The 26,690-nt window shown below is 40.6% G+C and overlaps 1 protein-coding gene across 8 annotated transcripts in view; it reads right to left on the bottom strand.

Moving 5' to 3' along the window:
- Nucleotides 1-26,690, bottom strand: part of GRIA1 (glutamate ionotropic receptor AMPA type subunit 1) — a 316,986-nt gene that overhangs the window by 38,508 nt on the left and 251,788 nt on the right. For all 8 annotated transcript variants that reach the window (XR_004738739.3, XM_054250998.2, XM_078363550.1 and 5 more), the window contains exons 12-13: nt 10,780-10,978; nt 5,738-5,985 (exon numbers count right to left, since the gene is read on the bottom strand). Coding sequence is in view for 7 of the 8 variants with exons in the window: in XM_054250998.2 (XP_054106973.1) it covers nt 5,738-5,985; nt 10,780-10,978 (447 nt within the window). In the remaining variant the exon portion in view is untranslated. The remainder of the gene's footprint in view (nt 1-5,737; nt 5,986-10,779; nt 10,979-26,690) is intronic.

The following is a 26,690-nucleotide window of genomic DNA, read 5'->3' as shown; positions in this document are numbered from 1 at the left end:
ACAATTCTTCCACCATTGCAAATCCTCCCATTCAAAGGTTGACTCTCCTCCTTTTTGTTTTAGTGTTTCTGACTCTCTTATGGCATTGGTAGAAAAATGGGTAGCTACATAATTCTGCTCGTGAGCTGTACTTGATGATGTATTATTTAGGGACTAAGATTACATCTCTTTTACTGCCATTCCCTGCAGCATTATGCACAGTGCTTTGTGTGAGAAGGCATTTGGAAACCAATCTGTGAAGCTAAATGGAAAGCACAGGGAGTGGGTCTCAGACCTTCCTCAGTGCCCATTACCTGGTAAGCTACAGGGTGAAGCTGTACTTTACTCCTGCCCTCTTGGCCCATACATCTGGCATAAACAAGACACATGACAGAAGACAAACATGTCATGATCACAGAGACCAAAGAAGACTCTATGTAACCACGGTCACAGTTAAAGACCAGACTGACCAATGTCCTGATTAGGGTGTAACTCTTAGCAAATCCATTAAACTTCTGATATAGTCTGTGAAAGACAATCATTAGGTGACATTTTAACTGAGGCCAATCGTGTGTTGATTCCTTCTTGGGTTGATAAAACGTGGGCTATGCCCCTTTACTTAAGAAATTTGAATGCATCAAAGGAAGTATTCATCAAATAAAGAAAAGACATTTTTGTTTAGGCTACCAAGATACATTAAGTTGGCACCAAAAGGGCCAATAAATCATAATTAGTGGATTTACCAATTGCCTTTCCCTAGTGACTGGCATTGGCTACATAGGTCTTTATCTATAACCTGAGGACTTGTGAAACATAACTCAGCCCCCCTCCCACCCCAAACATGCAGTGACAGCCAACAAACAGCATCTGTTTCAAAGAAACATCACCTGTCCAAATGGAAAATCAAGCATCGAACCACCTTGCTTCATCAGAGTATTTGTTTCCAGAGCAGAAGCAACAACAGCAAAAAACCATTCTGTCACTACCACAGCTTTTTAACACTCTGTGGGGACCATGGCCTGGCTTCTGCCAAGTAGACTTGGCAAATTTAGAGGAACATTTGGGCCTTAGATGTCAGTTCTCTGATCTTCTGAAGCATAACTGGGTGATCTGTCTTGGAGAAATCTGGAGCTCATTCTGGGCAGGCTGTGAGACAGTGAATGCCCCACAGGCAGAGTGAAGTCTGGCTTTAAGGAGAGCAAGTAGTAAAGGAAGAGGGCCAGGAAGGTCCTCTCTTAATACAAGCACAGGCAATAAGTCTGGAGGGTATCTGCCTGTGAAAACTGCAAAAACCCTACCTTTGCTAGGGCTGAAGAGAAGTTTGTAATAATACCTGGAGCAAACTCAAGGACTTTTTTGCAGTGTAAACACTTCCAAAGAGTTTGCAGCCTGTGAGTAGTTGAATAGTCCTTTAAAGTATTTTTTGTGATTAAAAATAATTTGAACAACACTGTAAAATATTAACTTAAGTATTTACACTTGTTAACCTACTTACTGGGCGTAACTTACTGGGCATAACTTACTTAGTGGGCTTAACGTGCTTACCTTGTGACTTAACTTAAGCATTTTGATCTGACGTAAACATGACGTAAACAACATTAAGCAGAAAACTATATAATGGAACCTATTGCAAAAATAAAATTGCTGCATGGGCATAGCACATGTGGCCCTGCTGACCACAAAAAAAAAAAAAATAATAATTTGAACAAAATTGGATTTCTTCTGCTAGGTTATTTTTAAGCACATTGCCCCTCTTCAGTGGATCTAAAGGAAGCACAAGCTCTTCTTACTGTCCACCTCTGTCATGCAGTGTGGTTTCCTGGGATCCAGGCAATGGATCTAGAATTGCTGGAGGAGGCACATGGGTTTGTGGCATTTGGTTTGCCATGACTCTTTGGAATTTGACCATGTCTTGGGTCATATGGCATCATATGGGATATGAGAAAGAGTTATAATGGAAACCTGGCCGGAGGTGTGTTTGTGTGTGTGTGTGTGTGTGTGTGTGTCATGGTAACTCATATTTTTTACAACCATTCTTCAGTGGTGTGTTTTGTGGAACCTCTGCATTATTGGCTGCTAGCAATGTTCCCTTTTAATGCACAGATGAGAAACAGAATCCCATTAAGGGACTTTCCCAGGCCAGACGCTTGAGGCTCTCTTAGGATGAGCATTACTCTTCTGTTCTTGAATCAGGAATTATGATGGTCCCATGACCACTATAAAGTTTGCACAGGAGAGAAAGGAGCACTGTGGGAAGATGGGAGCATACGATCATCAGTTGGGTGTTCTTGACTTATAGTTCAGCCTGTATTTGAAACATGTTGCTTTTCTCTCTCCTTTTCTCTTGTTCCCTTTTCAAAATCAATAAATGGCTTGTCATATGTTTTACAGAGATGTATGCAAAATAATTAGGTTTTGCTTTATGACAAAGCAGAATTACTTTTGGCATTTATTCCAGAAAGTGTCTTTCAGCAAGCAAATCCATAAAAGCCGGGATACTCCTCAAAGGAATGGTGCTGAGTTTGTTAAAGTCAGAGTCCATGATCGCCTTTTGCCTTCAGAGTGGTGGTGAGTGGATCCTTGGACTTCAAAGATCTGGTTTTAATTCCTGAGTTGAGGGTTATTTGGCCCATGCGAATAGGAACAGAGACCCTGGCCCAAGTCCAGTCCCCTGCCTTTAATGGTGCTGTCATTCATAAGGCCCAGCACGGCTTTAGAGTGAGTTACAGCCATAGGCTCTGAAGTCAGACAGCCAGGGCTTGAAATCTGGCTTCTATCTTATTGGCTGGGTCAACCTGGTCAGGCAACTTAACACTTTCCCTGTTTCCTCATCCATATAATGAAAATAATGGTACTTCATAAGGATATTGCAAGGGTAATACGAGATAATACCTTAACACAGTGAGAGACACTTAATAGGCACCAACTCAGTGCTGGGTTTTATTATAGTGGAAACTCATTTGACTGCAAAATGGCCTGAGTTTTAGGTTCATGTCACTCCAGTATTTCCACTTTCAGGAAATATACAATATTTCCTGAGTTGTTACCTTGTCCCAGGAAACTGTATGTGGGATGGGATGGCAGAGGAACTCTACTGATTGGACAAATTATGTTACATATCTATGCTTTGTTTTCTTAACTTTACATCCATGTATTTTTGTGGATGTCCTTGACTCACAAAACCTTCAGTAAATTGTAATATTTCGGCATCATTGATGTTCCTGGACCTATAAAAACTCATTCTCTACTTTAAGTCTTCCTAGGTTGATGATCAGTAAGTTTCTGAGATAAAAGCCTCTTCCTTTGCAAACACTATCATCTGGATCCCCTTTGAACTTTGCTCAAACTTGTAAAGAGTCTTTTAGGTTCTACCAGGCAAAAATGCATGAATGATAAATATCAAACCATTTGATTTGTCTTCATTAGTTCATATTCTATTATGTCTACACTATTCCAGGTATCTTTAATCTCACAATTTTCCGATAATTACTTAAAGTTCTTCAAAGTGTTTTCATTGCTCTTCCAATAAGGATAAAAATTCTTTACAAAATCCTTCCCCACCTCATCCTCCAATCTCACCTTAAACATTTCTCCTCTGTATTACTACCTGCATTCCAAGAACACTTAGTGGCTTTTGGTTAATTGACTGTGCAATCGTTTCTTGCCTTAGAATCTTTGTATATACTCCTCTTCTGCCTCAGCTACTCCTTTCTTCCCTTCTCCTCACTTCACCTAGTTGACTCTCATTAATCTGTCAAACCTCAGTGTAGAAAAGCATCCTTGGAATTGTCTTCCCAGCCATGCCCCACACATCCTGCAGACCAAATTGAACCTTTTTATATCTGGGTGTCATTGAGATCTTCTCTTTGTCTTTACTGTTCTGCACTTTCAACTGAATAATCTGTTGATTTGTATCTATTTATTTTGCTTAAGACTTCTTTTCAAGTATAAAGATCTATGTTTGCCATAAACTCTAGCAAATTTCTTTGAAACACTGCCTCCACTTCATTCTCCCTTGTCTCCATCTGGAACTCACAGCAGACTCAACTTTTTTTCTTTTTCATGTCTCTTAAACTCTTTGTTACACTTTCTTTTCATCTATCTGTGTGTTATTCTGGGGAATTTTCTTTGATTTTCCCCAACCCCCGAGTGCACCAATTTTCTCAACTTTATCTAATTTGCTATTTAACCCTTCTATTAAGATTTTATACAAATGAATGAATTTCTTAATTTCTATAAATTCTAATTCAGACTTTTTCAAATATATCTGATCTTTAGTGATAGTTTAACGTTTCTTTTAAAATGTTTTTGATCACTTTTATGTCTTTGCTACTGTTGTACTGTTAATTGTTGCTCATGTAGATTGACACATAATTTATAACTTTGCTGTGCTTAGGGCAGTCCCGAAATAATAAGCTTATGCTTTTAGTTCTGGTTTTAATTTGTTTTTTCCTTTTTGGTCCTAGGAGTTTCTTAACTTGAATTTAAAAGGCTGTTTGTTATATCTTATCCAGCATATCTAGTTGTTTCATAGTGAGAATTTTGTTCTGCCACATTGCATGAAGTAGGTGTCCTCTAGGTCCCCTTTTATAGACTGTCCTAGTACCTATTAGAATTGTCATTAAACATTAATCATTTCTTTAATGCCTGTCTTTCCTGCTAGAATGTAGTTGCATGGGGACAGGCACTATGTCTATCTTGTCCAAATTTGTAGCTCCAGCTCCTAGCCTAGTCCACAGAACAATGTTGGGGCTTAATGTTATTAAGATAAATGAATAAAGTGGAGGCAGAGGTGGACCTGGGTGTCATATCAAGATGGGTTAGGAATCCATCACCATCATTTTGCAAACCTTATTAATCCTTTTTACCCTTCCTGAAATCCAGCACTTCTCCCAAATGATTTAATCCTTCTGTAATTGACATAATATCTCATATGTTTCATAGGTGACTTCACAGTGTACTGTTTTCAGTGACCTCCAACATAGATTATACCATTTGAACTCACACAACCTCATTATTCTCCTTCTACAGATGAGGAAACTGAGGGCTGGGAGATGATATGTCTTACCTTTTGTAAGACAGTCAGAATTAAATCTAGGTAGTCTGACTTCATGTCTACAGGACTCTTCCTCAGCTGTGGAGAATGAATATCAGGACTTCTTATGTGAAAGTAGTCTGCTGTGCTTCTTTACCAAACTATCTATATCTTGCTAAATAAATCAGTCTCCAGGTAAGAATAGGTGCCATAATTAATTTGGTGCTATTTATTAGATGCTATTTCGATTTCCACAGCCAGGCTCGCAGGACTCAAATGATTTGATTTTTCATTTGGACAATGTGTTTATGTTTCTTTTGAGAGCAACATTATAAACCACCTTCTGTCAAAGAATTCAGGTTGCTGGAGAACCTCTGTTCATGGCGTTGTTGGATGCAGGGGTGTCTGGTATGTGGTATTACAGATCACATGACAAAAGCACAAGGTTCATTGATGTTTCACACACTTGGAGGAGCAAGGTGAGGCGTGGGGAAGAACACATGGGCAGTGACAGTCACAGCAAGCTGAGGCCCCCAGGTCAATTTCCAACCTCAGGGCTGAAGATCTTGGGTGGCTGGAATCTTCCAGGCCCATAGGTGGTGAAGAAGAGCCCGCTTGACAGCTTGCATTGTGGCAATGGAGCCATGTAGCAGACACAGAAGCTTCATTCCTGAGATAGGGAGGGGAGAGGGAGTACCAAGGAAGCAAATCTTGGCTACTTACCTCAGGGCAGACCCCTTGGGTGTCGCAATGCCATAGCCTTTGGAATCCAAGTTACCTCCCACCTTCATGGTGTCACAGGGTTTCCTCTGCTCAATGTACTCATTCATGGTAGACTCCAGAAGGTAGGCATATTTGCCTTTGGATTTCCTCACTCGAATCATCCCCTCCTCTGTGGTCCGCACAAAAACTGATGGCTCCGCTGACTTCATGTATGTCCACATCTTCTCAAACACGGCAATTTTAGACCTCTGACAGGGACAGAAACAAAGCTGGAATTATGTGCGCTTAGCATTGGAGTCAGCACACACATTAATGAAGAGCTGAGTGTAGCTTTATCACACATTCATGAGCAAGATTAGCTCAGGAAGAAACAAATTATGAGTGATTGCAAAATAAGAGGCTCTAATTAGTACTAGTAGGTTCCAAAGTACAAATATCTTGCAAATACGGAATGAACAGAATAGCTGAGAATCTTTTAATTACTTCTGAGTAATTATATTCCTTCTAAATAAGGGGAGAGTTGAAAAAGTGGGGCCCTACCTGGTTTTTAAAGACCTATCTATTGTTAAAGGACTTATCTATTGTTCAATGAGGCTATATTTATGCTAACCAGAAGAAACAGAAAGCTGAGTATCAGTGGAATCTGATTTCATTATTGGAAGAAAATACTGAAGAATTTCTGGATCATGAGCTGCCAAGTTCTGGTCATCCTATATTGCAAGACCTGTCCTCAGAATGTATTAGGTTAATGCAAAAGTAACTTAGCATTACTTTTAAAACTAATGGCAAAAAACCCCTCAATTACTTTTGCACCAATCAAAAATATTGCTATCTGATAAAGTTGGTAAATTGGGACCAAATATTATTGCCATCTGCCTATATTTCAGAACTTTCCAAATATGGTTCAACTGTCTTCCTTATTTCCTCCTAAACTCATCTTGGGCCTTCTCCTCTTTGGGACTTTGCTTGGACTGTTCATTCCACTTGAGGTGCTGGCCCTGTCTAACCAAACCCTTGCTGTGTAGAACAGAATAAATTCTACTTATTTGGAATCCACCTCAGTTCCAAAAGCAATGGTTTTTAGACTCTAGTAGGCACCATCATCACATATTTGATTGTAAAAATGCAGATTCCCTAGCTCTAAATCTAGAAATTCTAATTCAGCAAGTCTGAGGTGAGAACTAGAATACATCTTTTTCAGGAATTTTATCATTCAGAAACTATATCATTCATTTTACAGCCTGGTTTACAATTTGGAAAGGACACTGGACTGGCTGTGAGGAGCCATGAATACCAGTCTTAGTTCTACTTCTCACTCATTGTTTTGTTTATGGAAAATCCCGTCTCTTTGGTCCTCAGTTTCCCCTTCTGTTCCATAGGGAGTTTAGGCATTGTAATCTTTAAGTCCCTGGCTAGCTTGAAGTATCTGATCCTTTATATGAAGATACATTATTCAAGCAACAATGTCAGTGTGAGAAAGAAGAGAGAAGGGAGAAAAGGCAGGGAAGATTCCAAGATAAGGAGGGAGGAAATACCCAGAACTAATCATAGTGTCTGCCAATGTATTTAATATTCTCTCACAGGAAACAGGAAAATGTGTAAATTCAGCTATGACCAGATTTGCACATAATCTTCCAGGCACAAACTAAAAAAACACACAGCAGGGCAATTGCAAGATGCAGTTTGACCTGACAGGATGGACACAGCAGGGAACTGGGCTGTTGATAGGCAGAGCTGAGGAGCCTTCTGGGCGACAGTATGCAGAAAATTAATATGTCCTCTCAGCCTCACCCCAGTGCCCCAGATGTTAAGGCTGTGTGCACAGATGCTCGGGATGAACTATCAGGAAAATCTAATCTCCAGGAATGTGAAGGTAGCATGAGTGGCAGGGAAGATTGGAAGCATACTCAGGGTATTTGTTCTTGGATCTCTCCTATCATCCGCCGCTCCCATGGCCCTTCATACATCTTAATTAAACTGTCAATGGAGGATTAAGCATCTTTGGGCTGGGGCTGCCAAGAAGCTCTGGGCTGCCATGGGGACGAGAAGCCAGAGTTTTCAGAGACTGGAGTAAAATTCTTGTCTCACTATTCCCTCCTTCTGCCTTATGGGGGTGGTTGGTGATCTTACTTCCCCACCCACCAAACTCCTGGTGGGATAATTATCCAAGGTTAGAGTCACAGAGATGGAAAGGCTTATGCATGGGACATATCTTGGTAGCACTTTCCTTTTACAGGTAAGGACACTGGGGCCCATGATGTGGCAATAACCTTTCCAATGGCATGCAGTTTGTTAGTGGCAGAACCAGGAGTCCCTGGTGTCCGGGTTGCTCACATTGTGAGCAGCTGCAACCAGCTGCCTCCCGCATTTTAAGCTTTATGTCTTATTAGCTGCAAGGCATTGGGCAAGTAACATAACCTTTCCCAGCCTCAGTGTTCCTCTCTGACAATGGTAATAATACTGTGCACTTCACAGTGTTACCATGGAGATTATATGAGAACACATGTTAAATGCATAACCCAGTGCCCGGCACAAGGAAGACATTCTGTAAGTAGTGCAATGACTACTAATAATGACGCCTTTTTCAAGGTTTTACTTTAGGGTAAGAACGCCTAATACCTGGCTTGCTTGGTACCAGTTTCCCTTCCTATATACAGGAGAGACACTGATAACAGTCAAAGAATTCCTTCACATTGAGCCCAGATGTGACCTCAGAATCTCTAGGCAGACACTACTGATCTATCAAAGTAAATACATGGACTACAACCAATTTGCTACCAATGTAGAAGGCCTGGGCACAGAACTTGTAGAATATGTCCTGCCCTGGTTCCAGGTTCCTAACTTTGTGTGTGGCGAGAGGTGGTAATATGTCAATTGATGCAGTGATTAACTTTTGAAATTTTAATTCCCCCCCTGTGCCTTTCACTAGGTAGGCCATGACCATTTTCTTCTCCAGGCCTCAGTTTTCCCAACTATAAAATGATAGGGTTAGACTAGATGTGTCCACAAGCCCATCTGCCATCCTGATTGATCTTTTGAAAAATGTTTGTCAGTTTAATGACACCACCACATTAAGACAATGTGGTTCAGTGGCAAGAATACGTGGGTTGGAACAAGAAAACTCAGATTTGGTACCCACCCCTGACACTTGCATCAGAATAATTTCCCAAGTTTTAATTTCTTATCCACAAAATGGCTACCACAATACCTCTTCTGCCTGAGGTCACAGGTGAAACATAAATAAAACCATTGATGCAAAAGTACTTTGAAGACTGGTGCATGTTGTATTGACCATAAGGATGAGAGCACTTTTAAGTGAATTAGATGGTTTTCTAACTACATCAGCAGGGTTTGGGGCATAGGACAGGTTTTATGGACACGTAGAAGCAGGTACCTTCTTCACACTTTTGTTGCAGGCTAAAAATGTCAGGGAATTGTAATGAGATTATAAGGGGCTTTTTTTTTTTTTAATTAACTGGCTGGGTGAGCTTAAGCAAGTAATGCCTCTCTTTAAAGTGACAGGCTCTGACTAGGTGACCCCAAGACACCTTCTTGCTCTGATGTGTTGAAAATTGATGATTTTAGCCTTGGGGTTAGGATCAATGATGGTTAAGACTTTGTTCCCTTTCCTGTCTGTTGTACAGAATACAAAGCCCGTGATCAAGAACCTGTAGCACATCCCACAGTGGTTTATTTGGGGCCTGGAGTTTGCTCCATGAAGTTACAGTGAGAGAGCTAGGGGAGTCTGTACAGGATCCCTTCTCTCTTGCCTGAGGCAATACGGGGGCCTGCTCTCTCTGCTCCTTCTGCTATTAATTAGCTGTGTGACCTTAGGTGATTACTTCTAATTATCTGATCTATAAAATGGGGACATCTCCTAACTCTAATCTATAAAATAAGGATAACCCCTAACTCATCTTTAATGAGAAGATAAATGATATAATTCGTGTAGGGTGTGCTTAGTACAGGACCTGGTTTATGATGATTCTTATTTGATCAATATACGGTAGTTCCATGTATTGTTTCTTCAACTCCTGGGATAAACATGGCCTAAACTCCAGGGAAACCACAGGTTTTCCTGCTTCTGGGCATCTGTGCCAGTTGTTCCTTTTGTCTAGGATGTATTTAGCCTACTCAGGGCTGGCCTGGTTTTGTGATATATAGAAATGTTTACACGTCTACCCTGTAGACCTTCAGTCTCTACCCATTCTTCGGAATGATGCCCAAATATTTGCATTTCCTTGAAGCCCTAATGGTGTATGAAACCTCCATTGATCACTCCTTGTTTTGCCTCTTATTTTAGATACCCTATCTCTTTTAGTCTTCTTAAGGTCTGATATAGACATTTAGTCTCCTCATTATATAGATATATGGAAATGCTGTCACAGAGGCTAAGTGCACAGAACAAGTAAGGGATGGAGCCAGGTTCTGGGCCTCCATCTGCTGACCTGGCATGTTGTGCTCCTAAGCTCTCTGCTCCTTTGCCTTCGCTCAATATCTCCTGCCAAAACACATCTCACCACCTCCACTCCCACTTCACATTTTCTCTCTCTCCTGGCACTATTTAATAGATCACCTTTTCCAGTTATTTTTTTCCCCTTATACTATCCTCTTATTCATCAAGTCAACAAACATTCACTGAGCTCCTGCTATGAGATAGGAGAGAACACAAACAGCATCAAGTCCAGTTGTTGCTTATAAGCTGTTTTTAATCGATTACTAACTAGACTATGAGGTTTCTGTGGGAACAGAGAGGAAATTGTATTTGATGTCCATTGTAGGCCTCAGAGAATTAGCACAGACTGGTATAGGCAAGGGATCTAAATCAATGCAGTAGTTTTGAAGCTTCTACAAATGTAGAAATGTAGATTTCTTAGGGGGATGGTAGAAAGCTTAGAAATGTCCTGAGTTTCCCTGACTTGCAGCCAGTTAAGCACTTGCCCTGACTGTCTTTTATAACAGGCTATATAATGAGAAGGACATTTTAATGACAGTTGTGGTTCACTTTTGTGAAAGTGCCTTGGGACAAAGGATGTCTTTACCCTGAAGAACTCCTTAGTAGATCCTGCTTCCAGTGTCCCATAAGCAATTTCTGTCTGCTTCGCTAGGTCCTCTGCACTCTCAATGGGAGACACCATCCTCTCCACGGTCAGGAAGGCGGCCAGGTTGGCTGTATATGAGGAGATGATGATCAAGGTGAAGAACCACCAGACGCCACCAACAATGCGACCAGACAGGGACCTGCAGGCAAAAGGGAAGAGGTGTCAGCAGCATGGGCATAAACTGTGGAAGCCTCTGGGGAAGGAATGAGCACTAGTCTGGGCCTTGGCAGCAGAACTGCCAGGCCCTATTGCGCCTTTCTCATCTGTCAGCAAGATGTGAGAATTCAAATGTCAGAGGGACTCCATATTTTGTTCCTCATTACAGACACAGACCTGTGGGGCTGCTGTCCTTCAGGGGTGATAAAGCCCACATGTAGGTATTCACACTCACTCTTACACATATATAACAGCAAGACACATGCTGACAAAGACACAGGTATGTCAGCACTTGCCCACAAAAATCACAAATATGAATAAGCAACTACGTACGCTCCAAATGTTTGTGCATACATATATAAATGCAAATGCATTTATACACACAATGAAAACATTTGACTAGTTCAGACATGTTTTCAGACTGCCTTATTATTGCTCTCCTGGCTGGCAAAGGCAACCAAAATAGTAGACCAGAAAGAAACAAAGAAAGAATATATTGGAAATAGAATCAGAACAGTCATATTCCAATTACTATGGGGAATGCCACCATTGGGTGCAGGCACAATTCTTTCCCTCCCTCATTCAAGGAAGATAACTTATGGCTGAATAAAAAAGGTTAAAAAGGGAAATATGCAATCAATTATGAGGTGAGAAATTTATCTTTGAACTTTGCTCAGAGTCCTATTCTCCTCGCTTATTCCCCAAACAATGAAGAGAAATATAACCAGCAGAGAGTTCCACTGTTCTCTCTGATCTGACAGCATACTTCCAAGTCCAGGGCTTTCCAAGATACTACAAGATGATTTGCATGTAACTTGTGGTGATTTTACATGGTAAGCAGTTAGTACAGCAAATCATAATGAATCCTATAGTGATAAAGTTATTTGTATTTCATTTCTATTTCCATTCTGTTCAATTTATCAAGGAAGTGCTATTCTGGAGCTCCTTATGTTTAAACCCTTTCTGATCTGTGTTCTGACAGCCTTAAGCTCAGAGCTTTCAACAGGTGACAGTGTTTAATTGAAAACTTATATTTGACAATCAGATAAATCACCATTGCAACCCATGAGTTTCGTAAAGAAACTCGTCTACTGTGCCTCCAGAGCAATACCCAAGCCTGTTGGCTTGCTCTGTTGTTCCACACTGCTTGCAAAACCCTAGTGGACCTTATCTGTGTTATTCCCATATCCATTGACATTTCACTTTACCTCGATTTCATGGAGATTACTTTGGTGCAATCCCATTTGTCTGTGTTTTTTTTGTTGTCTGGAATTTTGAAAAATAATCCTAAAATTTCAAAATCCTTGCCAACCACTCTCATGAAATGTTTTCCCTATGTTTTAATCTAGTACTTTTAGAGTTTTGAATCTTACATTTGTGTCTTTAATCCATTTTTGAGGTGATTTTGGTATATAGTGAGAGATAGGGATCTAGTTTAATTCTGCATGTAGACATTCAATTTTCCCAGCACCATTTATTGAAGAGACTATCCTTTCTGCAGTGTACGTTTTTGACACCTTTGTTGAAATTCAGTTGGCTATAAATGTGTAGATTAATTTCTGGATTGTTTATTTTGTTCCATTAGTCTGTGTGTTTGTTTTAATGCCAGTACTATGCCATTTTGGTTACTATAGCTTTATAGTTTACTTTGAAGTCAGGAAGTGTGATGCTTCTAGTTTTGCTCTTTTTGTTCAAGATTATTTTGGCTGTTCAGGGTTTTTTGTTGTTTCATACAAATTTTAGGATTATTTTTCTATTCCTGTGAAGAATGACATTGATATTGTAATAGGGATTTCATTGAATCTGTAGATTGCTTTGGGTAGTATGGACATTTTAACAATATTAATTCTTTTTTTGTTTTGAGACAAAATCTTGCTCTGTTGCCCAGGCTGGAGTGCAGTGGCACGATCTTGGCTCACTGCAATGTCCGCCTCCTGGGTTCAAGGGATTCTTTGCTTCAGTCTCTCAAGTAGCTGTGACTACAGGCACACGCCACCTGTAGCAATTTTTGTATTTTTAGTAGAGATGGGATCTCACCATATTGGCCTGGCTGGTCTCAAACTCCTGACCTTGTGATCTGCCTGCCTCAGCCTCCCAAAGTGCTGGGATTACTGGCTTGAGCCACCGGCACCTGGCCAACAATATTAATTCTTTCAATTATGAATAATGAATATCTATTTTCTTGTGTCCTGTTACATTTCTTTCATCAATGTTTTATAGTTTTTGTCATAGAGATATATTATCTCCTTGGTTAAATTTGCTCCTAGGTGTGTTTTTTGGAGCCATTATAAATGGAATTGCTTTCTTGATTTCTTTTTCATGTAGCTTTCTGTTAGACTGTAAAAATGCTATTAAGTTTGTATTTTGATTTTATATCCTGCAACTTTGTTGAATTTTTTATTAGTCTGTTAGCTTTTTGGCAGAGTTACTAGGGTTTTCTATAATAAAGATCATGTTATCTGCAAACAGGGACAATCTGACTTTTTCCTTTTCAATTTGAATGCTATTTCTTTTTCTTGTCTGATATCGCAGACTAGGACTTCCAGTACAACGTTAAATAGAAGTAGGGAAAGTGGGCATCCTTGACTAGTTCCATATCTTAGGGGAAAAGTTTCAACTTTTCCCTATTCAACATGATGTTAGCTGTGAGTCTGTCATAAATGGCCTTTTTGTGTTGAGGTATTTTCCTTCTATACCTAATTTCTTGAGGGTTTTTTTTTTATCATAAAGGGGTGCTGAATTATTGATTTGAATGTATTGAACCATTCTTGCATCCCTAGGCTGAGTCCTACTTGATCATGGTGCATGATCTTTTTAATGTGCTGTTGAATTTGGTTTGCTAGTATTTTGTGGAGGATTATTGCGTCTATGTTTATCAGGGATATTAGCCTGTAGTTTTCTTTTTTGTCGTGTCTGGTTTTGGGATTAGGGTAATGCTGGCCTCAAAGAATGAGTTTGGAGCAATTTCCTTCCTTTCAATTTTTTGGAATAGTTTGAGAATAATTAAAATTTGTTCTTCTTTAAATATTTGGTAGAATTTGACAGTGAAGCCATCAGTCCTGGGTTTTTTTGATGGGAGACTTTTAATTACTGATTGAATCTCATTGCTTGTTATTGGTCTTTTCAGGTTTTCTATTTCTTCATAATTCAGTCTTGCTAGGTTGTATGTGTCCAAGAACTTATTTATATTTTTTTCTAGGTTTTACGATTTGTTGGGTATAGTTATTCAGAATAGTCTCTTATGATCCTTTATATTTCTGTGGCATCAATTTTAATGGCTCCTTTTTCATTTCTAATTTTATTTATTTGAGTCATCTCTCTTTTTTTTTCTTAGTCTTGCTAAAGGTTTGTCAGTTTTATCTTTCTGAAAAACAACTCTTTTTGGTCTTTTGTGTGTTTTTTTGTTAGCCTCTATTTTATTTATTTCTGCTCTGGTCTTTATGATTTATTTTCTTCTGTAAATTTTAGATTTGGTTTGTTCTGTTTTTCTAGTCTTTGAGAATCAATGGTAGGTGGTTAATATCATCTTTCTACTTTTTTGACGTAGGTGTTTATTTCTAAAAACTTTCCTCTTGCTGTATCTCATAGGTTTTCGTATGTTGTGTTTTCATTTTCATTTCTCTCACAAAATTTAAAAATTAAAAAAATATTTCCTCATTGATTCATTGGTTGTTCAGGAGCATTTTGTTTAATTTCTGTAAATCTGTATGGTTTCCAAAGTAACTCTTGTTATTAATTGTTAGTTTTATTGCATTATGGTTACAAAAGATACTTAATATAATATTGATTTTAAAAAATTTGTTAATACTTGTTTTGTATGTGGTATATGCTGTAGGCTGTTCTATGTTCCATTGCAAGGAATGTATATCCTACAACTCTTGAATGGAATGTTCTATAAATGAATGTTAGATCCATTTGGTCTAGAGTGCATCTGGAAACTAGTCTGATGTTTCCTTGATTATCTTCTGTCTGGATGATCTGTCTATTGTGGAAAGTATTGAAGTTTCTCCTATTACTTTATTGCAGGGTATAGTTCTCTTTACCTCTATCAATATTTGCTTTACATATTTAAGTGTTCTGATGCTGGTTGAATATGTATTTATAATTGTTATGTTCTCTTGCTGTATTTGAGTTCTTTAACATTATGTAATTGCCTTCTGGGTCTTTAAAAAAATTTTTTTTTTTCTAAAAATCTATTTTTTCCAATATAAGTATAGCTACTCCTGCTCTTTTTCTTTATTGTTTTAATTTACATAAAACATCTTTTTCCCTCCTTTTACTTTCAGACTATGTGTTCTCTTATAGGGGAAGTGACTCTCTTGTAAGTTGCATGTAGTTGGGTCTTATTTATTTTTATTCATTCAGCCACTTATGTCTTTTAATTGGATAATTTAATCAATCAATTACATTTCATATAATTCAAGCAGGGCTTATCACTGCCATTTTGTTACTTGTTTTCTAGTTTTCAGAAAATAGATTCTTTATTCTGTTCTTTATTACTGTTTTCCTTTGTGATTAAGAGATTTTCTCTGGTAGTATGTTTTATTTTTGTGTAACTATCAGAAGTCTTTGCTTTGTGGTTACAATGAGGCTTACAATAAACATTCAATAGCTCTGTCTCTTAACATATTATTGTAGTTATTGTTATTTTTCATAGTTTTGTCTTTTAGTCTTTGTACTAATAATGCAAGTGATTTTACACACCATGATTATAATATTAGAATATTGTAAAATGTTTGCATAGTTGCTTTTACCAGTGAGTTTGATAACTTCAGATGTTTTATTGTTACACATAGTGTTCTTTTCTTTCTGTTTGAAAAAATCTCTTTAACATTTCTAGTAAGACTGTCTAGTGGTGATGAATTTCTGGGTTTTTTGTTTATCCAGGAAAGTCTTTATGTCTCCTTCAGTTCTGACAAATAGCTTTTTTGGGTTACAGGCTTATTGGTTACCATGTTTTTATCTTTTGCTTCAATATTCTTCTTTTTTTTTTTTTTTGATGGAGTTTCACTCTTGTTACCCAGGCTGGAGTGCAATGATGCGATCTCGGCTCACCGCAGCCTCCACCTCCTGGGTTCAGGCAATTCTCCTGCCTCAGCCTCCTGAGTAGCTGGGATTACAGGCACACACCACCATGCCCAGCTAATTTTTTGTATTTTTAGTAGAGACGGGGTTTCACCATGTTGACTAGGATGGTCTCGATCTCTTGACCTCGTGATCCACCCGCCTTGGCCTCCCCAAGTGCTGGGATTACAGGCTTGAGCCACCGCGCCCGGCCCCCTTCAATATTCTTAATGTATCACTAAGAGTGCTTCCTCCTGGTCTGCAAAGTTTTTGCTGAGAAATCTGTTGCTAGGTGTATTGGAATTCTCTTACATGTTATTTGCTTCTTTTCTCTTGCTGCTCTTTAAAATTCTCTTTGTCCTTGGCCTTTGAAAGTTTGATTATAACGTTTCTGAGATTGTCTTATGTCAGTTGAATCCTATTGGTGACTTTTGATCTTCCTATACCTGGATAATTATATCTTTCTTTAGGTTTGGATAAGTGTCTGTTATTTTTCTGAATAAACCATTTATGCTTTTGTGTGTTTCTACTCCCTCTTGAGCTTCAGTGACCCAAATATTTGCTCTTTTGATGCTATTCCATGGATTCTGTAAGCTTTCTTGGTTCTATTTAATTCCTTTTTCCTTTTTTGCCTATATTTTCAAGGAGTAAGTTTTCAAGCTCATTGATTCCTTCTTTTGTTTGACTATCTCTGCTGTTTATGCTTTCCATTCCATGAAAAATTTTTCATTTATTTGTATTTTTCAGTTCCAGATCTTTTTAAAATTATTTCAATCTCTCTGTTAAATTTCTGAATTGTTTCTCTGCGTTTTCTTAAAATTCATTGACCTTCCTTAACACAGCTATTCTGAATTACTTGTCCAACAGTTCACATATTTCCATCTCTTTAGGGTGCCTCATTGGTGTCATGTTTTGTCCATTAGGTGAGGTCATACTTCCAAGATTGTTCTTAATGCTTGTGGATGTATGTCAATCTCTGTACATTGAAGAGTTAGATATTTATTCTAATTTTTGCAGTCTGGATTTGTTTTTGCTCATCCTTCAGTTGGCCTGTCCAGAAATCTAAGCAATCTAATCTGTTGTCAGAGTCTGTGACTGCTGCAGCTGTTTTAACACTAGAGGGTATCCTAATCTAGGGTTCTCTGTAAGTCTTGTGATGGCTTAGAAGTTGGTGTGGCACTCCAGCTTGGTCGGACCTAGAGAAGAGTCAATTTCCTGACTCTAGTGAGAGGAACTGTGGCACAAAAGTTGGCAAGACTGCCGACAGTGGCCCAGACATGCGTGCTTCCCAGCAGTTTCCTCCATGGGCAGGGCAGTTCTCTTACTGCAATTTAAATGGAACTAAAGCCAAGAGTGGGCCATCTAGGATCCACTGTGACATAGATGCTGGTGAGCTCATCCCAGTAGCCCAGCTGTGTGTACTTCCCAACCAATTTCCTGCATGGATGGGGGAGTTTCCCAACTGTAGCAAGAGGGGTGAAAGTTGTGACTGGGCCTCCTTGGGATCTGCTGTGGGATGCAGTCTTTTTGGCCACCACAGAGGTGCTTATGGACAGGCAATTCCTGGTCTGTGAGAATATCAGTGAGTTTTCCTCTGGGTCCTTGTGCAAGCTGTAATAAGCTCGGACTACAGCTGTGGGGGGCTGGAGCCAAACTGCCGGATAACTTTCAGATCCACTACCAAGACCAGTGTTGGCAGGCAGACAAACCTTTCTGCAGAGGCACGAAGGTGTATGATTTCTCCTGGACCCAATGACAGATGGTTTTGGTTGCTGGCCCAAAGCCAAATGGGTCTAAAGCCCAGCCCTTTGAGGAACAAAGTTGTTTACAGGCTTGAACCTAAAAGCATGATCAAGTTTCCTACCTGGGTGCTGTTCTACACTCTTAAAACAGCCTTCTTAAGTCTTGGGCTCTACCAGGGTTTTATAATCTCCTACCTGAATCTCAAGGCTCCTGCAGGGAGACTTTTTTTTCCTGCAGATTGTTGCAGAATTCTTATTGCTGTTAGGGGGATATGAGTAGGTTATCTCCTGTTCTGCCATCTTGTTTTATGTATTAGTTTTTAGAGACAGTGTCTTGCTATGTTGCCCAGGCTAAAGTGCAGTTGCCATTTACAGGCACGATCCCATGACTGATCAGCATGGGAATTTTGACTTGCTCCTACTCCAGTCTGGGCTGGTTAACCCCTCCTTAGGCAACCTGGTGGTCCCTGGCTCCTGGGACATCACTATATTGATTCCAAAATTAGTGCAGACAACTGATCAGTATAACACACTATAGCCCAGAACTCCTGTGCTCAAGCAATCTTCCTGCCTCAGCCTTTGAAGTAGCTAGGAGTATAGGTCTGTGTCACTGTGTCTGGCTCTGCCATCTTGTTGATGTCCCTTGAGACTGGACTTCTTACCTCTATCCCATCCTCTATGCCCCCACTGCCCACCTGTACAAGGTAGCCTGAGTGATCTTTTGAAACATATTAATTGCACCATGTTGCTTCTCTGCTTAAAACCCACCAAAGGTTTTCTCTTAACACTTGGTATAAATTAACTCTTTGATAAGCCTTGAGGCCCTGTGTGGCCTGGTCTATGGCTCATTCTTCAATGTCACCCAGCAACATAATTGCTGTACTCTAGTCATACTCGTCTTTGGCTCCTCATATTCAAAAGGCTCCCATCCTTATCATATGCTGCTCTTTCCCCTGATCAATGCATCAGGCCCTATTCCTCCTTCAGAGCTCATCCTAATCATTACATTTTCAGCATTTGACGGTAAGACTCAGAGCCTTGTGTGGCTGTGGTAGCAGTAGAACTATGGCACCTATTTGCCTGTTGTATTGTTTGTGTTCCCCTAGACCATAAGCTCCATGAAAGCAAATGAATCTTTTAGTTTTTTGCTGTAGCATTGTATCTCCAGTGCTCAGCATGGAGCAGGCCCTCATTAGCAAATGAATGCATAAATGCTGTCTGTCTTATAAACTGGCTTCTCCATGCACACTGGATTTTGGACACCGGCAAGAATTGTCAGGGTCAGGAGAATCCAAACCTGCTTATGTTCCAAGGTGTCTGGAGTCATGGCATCAAACCGAATGTTCAGGATGGCTGCCTCCTTTTCTAACATCCCTAAACCGAGAAACCCAGCGAAGCCATCCCAAGTTCAGGATCATCTAGTGAAGTCCAAAGCCTTCCCACAAAAGTCCCACACCTGACTCCTTCCCTGTTCTCTTTTAATTTATATTTTTCTGTTTTTTTTTTTTTTTTTGAGCAGGCTGCCCTACATGATAGTCCCTACTTCCCCACCTATTTAATGACGATACCAAAGAAAGTGATTGCTGCTTCACAGCCAGCAACTGTCATTTTTGGAATAACTGGAGAGCTGGGGGAAGAAGTTCAAAGTCTGACTTAATCCCAATGCTTCATTTGCATGTGATCCACCAGATAGGAACTTGAGGGTAAGGCAATCCTTCCTACCTCCAATCTGCTTCTGGCTCAGGTGAAGCTGGGCCTCTATCCAGGAAAGCGACATTTTCCCAGCTCCATACCAAAGGCAGGGAGCTGGATTTGTTAGAGGCCAGGGCTGAGAATGAGAGCCTTTTCTCTTTCACTGACCATTCCCATAACTTGGTAGTCTCCTGCCTAGCTGGGTCTCTGTCTTCCTGCTCTGTAGAATAGGTGAGACTTACCGTACTGCACTGTGAGAAACCAAAACTTTCAAAACTAGAAAGACTCTCAGTCCATTTTTTTTCCTTTAACTGATACAAGCTGTTGGAATTAAAATGGTATAGGGGAAAGCACTTTGAAAAGTGCTATTGAAACACAAAAGCATTACTTTTTATGATGATGATTATTCTCCCAGGGAGCCACAGGGCAAAGCAGCACTTTTGTTGGCTGGGAAGAAACACCTATAATCTGAAGCCCTTGGAGGTCTGTCTGCCTAGTCATCTGAATTTTATTAGCCTCGCAACTTGGCATAGCTCTTTCCAACTCCGCACCCCAGGTGTTTGAGGGATCTCCCCCTTTTTTTTCTGCAGAATGGGCTACGACTTATGTGGCTTGTTGAACCGATTATCTTACTCCAACCTCATTTAAAGTCATGTAAAATGGATGGGAGAAGTGTGACTATTCTGATCTTGCAGAATAGAGAACTGTAATTCAGAGACCTAAGATGACTAGCCCAGAGTTACACAGTAAGGCAATGACAGAACTGGGACTAGAAACTGGGATTTCATATTTCTTACCCAGCAGTTTAGCTACTGCAGGACATTACCTCCCTCACCAAATTCAGATTCATTTGTGGGTGGGCGTGGACTTTCTTAACTCATGACTCCTCCATGATGTTGGATCTCAGCAACACTGACTTCTTCAAAACCCAGTGGAACCTTTGGTCAGCAGTCTGGCCATCAGTATCATGATAGAATTGGAAACCTGCTTGTATTTGTGTTCTATTGTTCCATAACACAATGACGTAAACATAGCAGCTTTAAACAACATTCATTTATTATCTCATAGCTCTGTAGGTCAGAGGTCTGTCGTAGGGTGGCTAGATTCTTTGGTCAGGGTCTCACTAGGCTGAAACCAAGGTGTTTGATGGGGCTGTGGTTTTTATCTCTTCCAAGCTCACTGGTTGTTTCTAGAATTCATCTCCTTGTGGTTATAGGATTAAGGTCACTGTTTCCTTGCTGGCTGTCATCCTACAGAGGTTGCTATGTTTCTCATCACCTGACTTCCTCCATCTTTAAGCCCACAATAGTGTGTCAAATCATTCTGATTTTTTTGTATCTCTCTAACCTCCACTAGCTGGGGATGACTTCTTGCTTATTAAGAGCTCACCTGATTAGGCCAGACCCACCTGGATAATCTCGGTGTTTTAAAGTGAACTGATTGAGATTTTAATTGCCTCTATAAAATCTCTTCATAGCTTCATATAGATTAGTGTTTGGTTAAATAACCAGAAGATAGAAATCTTTGGGATTGTGAGCACTACACTATTCATTTACTTTGCAAGCATTTATTATACGGCAGACACTGTTGGTCATTGGGGAGATAAAAGTGATTATGCCATGGTCTCTTCCTTCCATGGGCTTACAGTCTGATAGAGAAGATAGGAAGGCGGTGGAGCCTACTGATAAAAAAAAATATATACTTTAATGTCAGACAACCTGTATTTTCTGGAAAGTGCTCAGCACAGTACTTTTAGCTCACAGTATAGTTAGCACTCTGTTAAGCCATCATCACTGTCTTATGTAAATATCATAGATGAAAATTATTCTGCTATCTTAATTATATGAGAAGTAAGAAAGTAGCATGGAAGGAACACAGAAGGGCTTGCTAATTACTCTGCTAGCAGAGGTCAGAAAAACTTACCTAAAGAGGAGTTATTGTGCTAGATTTTGAAGCAGGATTAGGAGATCACCAAGGAGAACAGGTGCAAGGCTGGGAGAAAGCCAGGAGATGTAAAATGGAAGTGAGTAAGATCTCACCTCCTTTGTACACTTCCCCAACCTTTGCCAGCATAGTTCTGAACCACCCCTTCTGTATTCCCATTAAACCACTATCATTCTTCTATGACAACTTAACCACTCAGCTGAATTGATTTAAGATGTTACTGTGATGATTGTTTATGGTATTTACTGATTAACAGTAATGATGATGAGTGAAAAGTACAGCAGAGCCCACAGAAATTGAAAGGGGCAGCTGACTGCAGAGATCCAAGTGACAGGATTAGGTGATCCACAGGTGCAGGGGCTGTGAGAGAGGAAAGATGCTCAAATGACAGTTCACACCTGCTGGATAAAGGCATCCTGACACGGTCTGAGAGTCAGGAGCTGGCAGCAAGGTATCTCTTTGTGTAAAGAATCTTTTTTCCTTTTGTTAACAAACTAGTACATGTATTGTTTAGCGCATAACTTGATGCCGATGAAAGGTAATAAGGATCTGATGGGACCATTCTCTGGGTTCTGATAGTTAGGCATTATTGATTAGGATTAGGATTCATTGCAGGCCTTTAAATGTGTGCTTTTAATATCATAGTTTAGATTTATTCCTCTCGAACAGAGGCCAGCAAACTTTTTCTGTCAAAGTTCAGGTAGTAAGTATTTCAGGCTTGTGGGTCTTACGGTCCCTGCTGCACTACTCATCTTTACTGCTGCAGAGTGAAAAGCAGCCACAGACAATATGTAAGCGCAAGGGCATGGCTTTGCTCCAGTAACACTTGAATGCTGAAACAGCCAGTAGGCTGGATTTGGCCTAGGGGCGGTAGTTTGCTGACTCTGGCTCTCAGTCCCTATTGTGAATATCAGAGACCTTTGATCTAAGCTAATATGAAGGCACACAGGAGGTGTGACATATTTTACAAACCATCGATGCCAGTTATTAGTTCTTCTGCACAAACATGCAGATAACTTATTGCAATGATTTGTTTCACAATTATTATTGTGTGATCCTTAGAGAGAAAGCAGAGGGCACTGTCATTTTCTGTCAAGAGAATGGGCTTAGGGGTCAGATGAAGCTGAAGGGCATCCTGCTTTGTTTCCGATTGGTTGTGTGACTGGGCAGGTCACCACATCTCTTTATGCTTACTTCTTTACAAAATGGAGTAATGGTTGTACTCATCTTACAGGTATTCTTAAGAATTAAAAAGAAAAATACGAATGAAGCAGGTAGCACAGCGGCTGTCAGAGAGTAAGCCTTTCAGGATGGAGGTATGCACACAGTGTGAGGAACAGCAACCTGGGTAGAGGGGCAGGGGGAGCAGACACTAAGGCTGGGGGCCTTCAGGAAAGCAGACTCTTGGGGCCAGTGCAGGAAGTGGAAAGTTATTAAGCAGCTATCAACTCTTGATCCCAGCAACCTCCTCTCTAGGACATCTCTGACAAGGAGTTGGATATGAACATTCTTCTTTATTTCAAAAACATGTCCTGTCATCCCCAAGAGGAACGGGACAGAAGGGACACCTCCTGTGTGCCTTCATTCAACTGAGCTCAAGGGGTCACTGAGTGCAACCTATTTCCCTTTGTCTGTTGCTTCAAATGGCTATTTATAAAAAGGAATGGAAACGGGCATAAAGGCACAGGCTCAGATGGCCTGTCTCTAAATTACTGGGAGAAAAAAATCCATCTTGACTAATTACTGAGCTGAGCTGTGTTCAGAGAGAGGCTCACTTGATATTGGGCATCGAGGTTCCTAGACCACGGTAATTAGTGCTGGCCAAATGCAACAATTCCACTGATGAGGCCACTTCATCCAAGATGCAGCGTCTGGGTGGCAAATCATTCCATTCGTCACCAGCTGCAAATCACTCAGCTCTTCCCTGGCAAAGCTTGAGTGATTCATTTTAATTGCCCCAGCTGCCGGTCACTGTGTTCCAGAACTCCAGATGGGGCAGAGCCCTGGTCTCTGGGGGTGAGTCCCAGGGTTGGGAAGTTGGGGGTTGGACAACAAGCTCTAAGGAAAGCCCAGGACTCTCTAAACTGTCGTACCTTTCTACCACTTGCAGGGCTATATTTCAAAGAGGATCATCTTTTGTTCCTATATTTTTTCCAGTTAGGTAAGCTATGGGAGTGTAGTGTGGGCAGTTGGCAAAAAAATGGATGTAGATTCATTCATTCTTTCATTCTTTGGTTCACTCTCTGATATAGTTTGGATGTTTGTCCCTCCAAATCTCATGTTGAAATCCCCAGTGTAGGAGGTGGGGCCTGGTGGGAGGTGTTTGGGTCCTGGGGGTGGATCCTTCATGAAGGGTTTGGTGCCCTCCTCATGGTAATGAGTGATTTCTTGCTCTTTTAGTTCCCACAAGATATGACTGTTGAAAAGAGCCTGTCATCTTCCTCTCTCTTTCTCCCTGTCTCTCCCTGTGATCTGCACATGCCAGCTCCCCCTTGCTTTCCTCCATGAGTGGGAGCAGCCTGAGGCCCTCACCAGAAGCAGAAGCTGACATGATGCTTCTTGTACAGCCTACAGAAACATGAGCTAAATAAACTTATTTTCCTTATAAATTACCCAGCCTGGAGTAAGGCTTTATAGCAATACAAATGGAGTAGGACTCTCTCTAAGCCTCGGTTTTCATACCTGAAAAAGGGATATAATGAATCCCATCTCATGGTTTGTCAATTTAGTAAGTCACATCTCACACTTAGCACAGACACGGCAGAGCTCAAGATGTTACTCATAATGATGACAATGACAATGATTTCTTCTGAAAACACTTCTTTTAGCTTCTGGTTCCCACACTCTCCTGAGTCTCCTGCCTCACAGGTTGGCCCGTCTTAGTATCCTTTGCTGGTTTCTTCTTTCTGCTTCATCTTGTGCTATTGCTGTACCCAAAGCTCAAGCGTCAGCCCTCTTCCTATCCCTGTTTCCACTCTTGCTCTGATGGTCTCCTCAGGACCCATGGCCTTTATACATAGAAGGTAATAACTCTCCAATTTAGATCTCTATCCCCCTCCTGTTTTCTAAATGTATATATTTAACTGCCTATTTGGTACCTATATCTGAAGTATCCAACACAAAATTCTCAATGAACCCTCACAAAAAATGTCCGAATAAGTACAAAAGTCATTCTTCTCCATTTCCTCATTTCAAGAAATGGCACCATTGTCCACTCTGCTATTCAAGCCTAACACCAGAGTCATTTATTTGTCTCTCCCTCACCCACACATCCAGCCCATCCAATCCAATCATTCCCTCATCTTCATAGGCAGCATTCCAGATAGTAGATTCCAGCATAACATTTCCTTGCTTCTTCTCTTATTCGTATACAATCCACATTCACACAAGAGCCAGAGAGATCTTCTTAAACTATAAATAGGATCGTGTTGTTCCCACCCTACTTAAAATCTGTTGCACTTAGAAAATAAAATCCAAATATTCCTACCAGACATTCCCTGACCCAGCCTGCCTCTTGTCTCCACACTATCTTTTCCTCCACGCTATGTTCCAGCCACTTTGATCTTCTTCTTGTTTCTAAACTTTCCCACTTTGAGACCTTTGCAATTTTTGTTGATCCCCCTACCTGGAGCTCACTTCCCAGAAATCGTCCCAAGCCTGTCTCCTGCTACCCTTCAGGTTTCAATTCGAATGTCACTTCTTCATATGCTCCCCTCTGAGTATCATTACCTCCATCACCCATCTTGCCTCTCATTTTTTTTATTTCTTTCATGGCACTTATCTAAGTTTATGTGATCTTTATACAATTACATATTTACTGATAGACTTTTTAATTCATTTGTTATCTATCTCCCTCCACTAATGTGTGACTTCAGCGAGGATGGGGCTCTTATCAATGTCATTCACTGCTATATCCTCAGCACTAGCATAGTGCCTGGCACATAATAGGTGGTCAGGGAACATACACTGAATAGATGAATGAATACACAAATGTTTACTGAGGACTGACTACACACCACGCATGATGGGAAATACCTAAGAGGAAATCAATTTAATAGAAGAGATGTGACCCACACAGAAACAACAATGATAGCTGTGCTGCAGTGAACAGCATGGATGGTCACTGATTAAGTGCTAAGGTCATGCAGAGGTGGAAAGGCTACACCCCACTGGGAAACTTTGGAAAGGCTTCCTGGAAAGAGATGTCATCTAACTGGGCTCTGTGGGGCAGGCTGGCTTTGAGCTTTCTGAAACAGAAAGAAAGGCATTTCTTGGCATAGGAACAGCCTGTACTATGGTGTGGAATTGGGGACAAGAATGTGAATGTGCAACAGTTTCACTTTGCCCAAAACATATTAAGCAGACTAGCCACTGTTCTCTGAGAACCAACTCTGAGTTGGATACTGCAGAAGACACTTGACATTTATCTAATCCTCATCTCTTTCTTCAGGCCAAGTAGGTATATCCCCCAGTACAGTTTGGATGTTTTTCTCCTCAAAATATCATGTTGAAATGTGATTGTCAATGTTGGAGGTGGGGCCTGGTGGGAAGTGTTTGTCTTGAATGGTGTGGTGCCCTCCCTATGGTAATGAGTGAGTTTTTGTTCTGCCAGTTCATGCAACCACTGGATGTTTAAAGGATCTTGGCACCTCTCCTCTCTCTTGCTCCCTCTCTTGCCATGTGACACACCTGCTCCCCTTTGCCTTCTGCCATGAGTAAAAGCTTCCTGAGGCCTCACTAGAAGCTGTGCAGATGTTGGTGCCATGCTTGTATAGCCTGCAGAACTGTGAGTCAAATAAATCTCTTTTCTTTATGAATTACCCAGCCTCAGGTGTTCCTTTATAGTGATGCAAAACAAATGATAAAGGAGGAAACTGAGATTCAGAGTGAATCAATAATTTAGTTAAGATCACAGAACAAGTGATGGAGTTGAAATGAGAGCTCAGGTCCATCTGATTCCACTCACATGATTTCAATTGTGCTGAGAAGGGGTCCAGCTTTGACCAGGGCCACCACCCTCCTTTCTCAAGATTTACCTTCTCAGGTCCCAAGCATCACTTTCCACAGTTCCTAGACACAAAGGAATATTTGGCAACACACTTGTGTTATAAATGGGACTTCCTCCCATTTCCTCCTGTGTATTTTTGGGCGTAAGTTCTTAGAAGAAGCTATTCTCTTTTTATAGCTGCCTGCCGGACAGCCCATAATACCCAAACATATGGTTTTTCTGCATCCAAAGGCCCCCACCCCCAG

The sequence above is a fragment of the Callithrix jacchus genome, chromosome 2 (assembly GCF_049354715.1).
Source record: "Callithrix jacchus isolate 240 chromosome 2, calJac240_pri, whole genome shotgun sequence".
Classification (NCBI taxonomy): domain Eukaryota; kingdom Metazoa; phylum Chordata; class Mammalia; order Primates; family Cebidae; genus Callithrix; species Callithrix jacchus.
This window is presented reverse-complemented; position numbering and strand designations above follow the sequence as displayed.